This window comes from Culicoides brevitarsis, unplaced genomic scaffold, assembly GCF_036172545.1.
Source record: "Culicoides brevitarsis isolate CSIRO-B50_1 unplaced genomic scaffold, AGI_CSIRO_Cbre_v1 contig_59, whole genome shotgun sequence".
In the NCBI taxonomy this organism is placed as follows: Eukaryota; Metazoa; Arthropoda; class Insecta; order Diptera; family Ceratopogonidae; genus Culicoides; species Culicoides brevitarsis.
Genome location: NW_026973443.1, coordinates 19,906 through 25,000, shown reverse-complemented (window position 1 = coordinate 25,000; position 5,095 = coordinate 19,906). Strand labels below are relative to the sequence as shown.

Here is a 5,095-nt window from a genome sequence, read left to right as displayed (position 1 = left end):
ATTTTAAGTTTACTATTAATTTTTTTTTTAAGTAAATTTGTTCAGAAAAAAATAAATAATTCAATTTTTAAAAATTAAAGTAAATCAATAATTCAAAAAATAAATTAAATGATTTTTTTTTATTTTAAATAATTAAATATTTTTTCTTCTTCTTTTAAAAATAATTTTTTATTTGTTCTGAAATAAAAAAAAATATATATTAATTAAAAAAAATACATGAATTTTTATTAAATTTAATAATATTTAAAAAATTTCAGACTAAAAATAAAAAAAAAATTTAAAATATTTTTTTTTTTTAAACATTTAAATTTTAAACATAAAAACATTTTTTTACTTTAAACCTCTCCATAACTCACAACATTTTTTTTTTCTATTTCAGTTAAACTCAAAACAAAAGAGCTTCGGAATGCATTTTCTGTAATTCACAACTCTCCAACATTTTTTTTTTCTCTCAACGAAAGTGGATTCTTTCCCTCACTTCACTTTCGTTCGCATACTTGATGCATTTTTTTTTTTCAAATGTACAATTAACTCGTGCCTGCATTAATTATCATCATCATCTTCCATCCAACTGACGAAGCAACGCATATGCGATTATTCCTGCACTGGCATTTAAGATAATCATCGCCATAATTAACATCAAGAGTTGTGATATCAACATGTTGACGCCGTTGTCGCAACATGCATCGCTTCAAAATATGGCAAAGTCGAGTTTTTTCTCTCTTTCTCGGTTCATTTTTTAATTATTTTTTACAAGTTTGGAGGAAAAAACGTAAATTGTGTGTGTAATTGAGCAAGTTTTCGAATATTTTTCCCTTAAAAAATTTTTTTGAAGCAAAAATATTCAGACCCAATTAGATCTTAATCGACAATTTATGGTAAGTAACATTTATTTGTGAGAAAAAAAAACATTTTTTGTGGCTCATTGTTCATTCATAATTTTTTTTTTTTTTTTCGTTAAAAGAGACGTCAACCCGTTAACACTCTCGTGACATGGCAACGTCAAAACAATGAAAGAACCGTTTAATGTACAAATCTCGCGCGTTTATCGCGCCATTGTTCCCGCCGCGTGTCAAAAAGTCAAAAAATGTGTCAGAGTTGCATCAAAAAAATAACATAACCTTCAAATTTTCGGAAATTTTGGATGTGCGTCATAAACTTGAACCAAAATTAGTAAGTATCGAGAAAAAAACAAAATTTTGTTAAGAATAAATTATTTGTTTGGTTTACTTTTTGTCCAAAAAAACAGGTTTTTCGTGTGATTATCACTTATGTTGCGACAATTCTCGTACGTTGAACCGCCATACGCACATTTCAATGTTAAGACAACATTTTGCAAGTTCATTCTGTTTGTCAGCTCGTTAGTGTGAGCAGCGGCGATTGGGAAAATCCAATTTTACAACGAGACAAAAACCTAAAGTGAACAGTTTTTAATCGAAAATGAAGCAAAATCTGATGGGATTTCAGTTTTTTCGCATTTCAAAGTGTTTTTTTCGAAAAATTAACACAAAGAAAGTTGATTCATCCTCAATGTAACAACATAACTGCGTGCCATACATGTGAAAAATGTAAATAAATCGACACATATAAATACAGTTTGGACTTCGTTCGGGAGCATCAGTGTTGTAAAGGACAAGAAACTGTCAAGAACTTTCGTGAAATTGAAATTTTTGTAAAAATGAACTCACAAATTGTCATTTTTGTCGTTATTTTGTGCATTGCAAGTGCAATTTCAGGTAAGAAATCAAAAAAATTTTTTATTTTATTAAAAATGATAAAAATTTAATTTTAGCTCCGTTCTTTGGAGGCTATGGCGGCTACGGAGGCTATCCTTATGGAGGATATGGCGGATATGGAGGCTATCCATACGGCGGAGGTTACGGAGGATATCCTTTCGGAGGTTACGGCGGATTTGGAGGCTCCTCAGCATATGCTTCAGCCGGTGCAAGCTCCTTTGGCGGATTTCTCGGTTAAAAATCGTAAAAAATTTCTAAATGAATTTTAATTTTAAGAAAAAAAAAATATAAATAAAAATAATAATTTATTAAGATAGAAAGTAACCCAAAAAAAAAATTAATTTGTCATAAAATCCCGTCAAGTTCACGATCAACGTGTGCCATTGAACCATAAAATAATTTCTGACGTCATTTCGAGTCTTCTTCTTTTTATTTTTTGTTGACGCGATTTTTTCTTGTTTTGCTTTGCGGCAGTAGAAACGCACTTTTGTTTACATTTTCGGTTGTTGTTTATTTATCTTCTAAAAAATAATAATTTTTTATTGAGATCGCGTCACAAACGAGATTTTATCCATTAACCGGATTTTTGTTTACTTTGAAAAAAAGGTGATTTTTTAGAATGGAAATTGTTGGCAGACGTGATTTTAAGAGTTTTGTGAAAGGAAAAATTATTCTTAAAAGTATGAGTCATTTTTTATTGAATTTTTGGAAAATTTTTAAATGTTTTTTAGTGAAAATATTTTTTTTGAATAACTTTTGTTAATATATTGCGTCATTAAATACCGTTTGAGAAAGATAATATTTATTTTTTTTTGAATTGTCTCAAATTTAAATTTAAGTACAAAAATGAACTTTAATAAAATTTAATTTTTTTTAAATTATTTTATTTATAAAAAAAATTAAAAATAAATAATTAGATGTAAAATTGTTGTCCATATTTGAGAAAAGTATAAAATTATAAGAAAATAAAATTTTATTAATATAAGTAAATAATTTTTTTATTAATTTAATTTAAATAAAAAATAATCATTTGAGTTAAAAAAAAATTTTTTATTCATTTTTTTTAAATTTAATTATTTTTATTTAATTTATTTTTCTAACTATTTTACTTTAATTAAAAAAAATATTTTTATTTATTTTTTAATATAAATTAAATGTGATAATAAATTATTAATAAAAATATAATAAAATTGATGAAAATTTAAATTTTGAGAAAAAAAATGATAAAACAATAACTCGTCAAAACAAAAATTTATTGATTAATTTAAAATTAAGAAAGAACAATTTTTTAAATTCTTCTGATTAGCGACAAAAATTAATATTTTTTATCAGAAAAAATAAATTTTTAACCAAAAAATCCGTGAAAATAATTTTTATAAAAAAAAAAATTAAAATCGAAAGTTCTCGTTTCGTAACCTTTCACAAAAACAAGTTCTTAATTTCAAGTTCAAGTTCACTTTTTTTCTTGATTTCGGTTCAATAACCTCTTTCGTCACTCGATCTCGTAAATTTTGCATTTTTATACATAACCTTAACAAAATCTCAAGCTAAAAATTCTAAAAGTCATCTTAATTTCTCATCCAAATCTCTAAATATTCCGTTGAATCTCTGCAAAAACACATTCGAGGACTATCTAGTTCTATCTGGTTTTGCAAAAAAAAAAAACAGAGAGAAAAATTACTTAATTTCGTCCCATATTAATCTTGAACGGGGATTTTTGCCGAAAATTCGTTCACAAACTTCGTAACGCTCAAAAAATGGAAGAAAACAAAAAAGTTCTTGATACTTGTTGCGCTCTTGTGACGCATCTTCAGAACTTTTTCATTAATCTCTTCTTATTTTTGTTAGAAACTGGTTTTGTTTTTGCTCTAAAGTCTGGAAAGGGAGAAAAAAATTGCATCGCCATATAAAAGCTTCGACGCCGTGAAGCAAAAATTAGTCAATTTCTATCAGCAGAACAGAAAAGAAGTCTTTAAAAAAGTTTCAAATCAAAAAAAAAGCAAATCATCAACCATGAAATTCATTCTTGGAGTCGTTTTAGCTGTATTTTTGATTGCAAGTGCCGTTGCTGTCCCCTACGCTAGACCCATCTTCGGATTTGGCGGCGGCGGTTTCGGAGGATCGAACTGTAAATTATTTTTTTGATTTTTTTTTCTTAATTTTAATTAATTTTTTTATTATTTATTCAGCATACGCTAACGCTGGCTCAAGCTCCTTCGGAGGCGGTTATGGCGGATTCCCCGGATATGGAGGCGGTTTTAGCGGATCAAATGCATACGCAAATGCCGGATCAAGCTCCTTCGGAGGCGGCTTTGGTCGATAAACAGCTTCGTCAAAAAGTGTCAATTTTTTAATTTGTGCGTGAATGTTCCTAAGTCTCTTCAAGTGTGTTTTATTCGCAGTTTATTTTAACGTAATAATTGTCTGAATAAAAAATTAATTTTTTTTCATTAGAATTTTTTGTGTTTTCTTAATTTCTGTCTAAAAATCTAGATTCATCCGGAATATTATGCAAAAGTGACTTGATCAGAAAAACTGGTTTTAATTTTTTTTTTAGTATAAAAGGCAGACGTCGCTCAGATAATAAAATTAGTTGACATTTTTAGTCTATCTTGAACTAAAATCATTAAATTTAGAAAAAAAAAAGTATGAGATCAACAATCTTTTTGATGGCAATTTTAGTTGCTTCAGCATTTGCTGTTCCTCTCGCCAAACCAATTCTCGGCTTTGGAGGCGGATTTGGCGGTTCAAGCGGTACGAAAATTAACTGAATTTCAAAACGAACAATTTATTTATTTTCTTTTATTTTTTACCAGCTTATGCTAATGCTGGATCAAGTTCCTTTGGCGGAGGTTTCGGAGGATTTCCCGGATTTTTCCCTGGAGGAGGATTTAGCGGCTCGTCATCTTACGCAAATGCAGGTTCAAGCTCCTTTGGCGGCGGATTCGGGCGATAATCGAAAAAGTTCCTTATAATTTTAGTAAAAATAAAAGAAAAAAAATTGAATTACAAAAAAAAACTCATCAAAGTCTGTGTCTCAAAAGTAAAGACAAAGTCAACATTGTAACAAAAAAAAATTTTTAAACTAATGAAAGGTATTTTTTCTCTTCGAAGAAAAACGGAAAAAAACAATCGAAGAAAACTTTCTTTATTATTATTATTTCAATTGTAGAACAACCGTTTAATCTCAAAAAACGCAGTAAAAGCTTACGTTACAGAGCAACAAACTTTTCGAGAAACACAAGATGAGACGACGACTTTTTGTTTGTTTTGCGACTTTTTTTTCATTCTGGAAATTTTAACAAGTTTTCATGTCTTTTCTCTTATTTTCGTTTTTTCTTCTTGGCAAACAAACATTT

At 28.3% G+C, this 5,095-nt stretch overlaps 1 protein-coding gene across 1 annotated transcript; it reads left to right on the top strand.

Annotated features, from left to right (window-relative positions):
* Positions 1-3,749: 3,749 nt before the first annotated feature.
* Positions 3,750-4,059, top strand: LOC134836544 (pupal cuticle protein Edg-91-like). Its single transcript, XM_063851730.1, has 2 exons — positions 3,750-3,864; positions 3,926-4,059. The coding sequence occupies exons 1-2, from the start codon at positions 3,750-3,752 to the stop codon at positions 4,057-4,059; spliced, it is 249 nt and encodes an 82-aa protein (XP_063707800.1).
* Positions 4,060-5,095: the final 1,036 nt, after the last annotated feature.

Bases quoted from the DNA above. Each gene is read 5' to 3' on its own strand.
- LOC134836544 (XM_063851730.1), top strand. From the start codon at position 3,750: ATGAAATTCATTCTTGGAGTCGTTTTAGCTGTATTTTTGATTGCAAGT. The intron at 3,865-3,925 runs GTAAATTATTTT...TTATTTATTCAG, and splicing joins CGGTTTCGGAGGATCGAACT to CATACGCTAACGCTGGCTCA.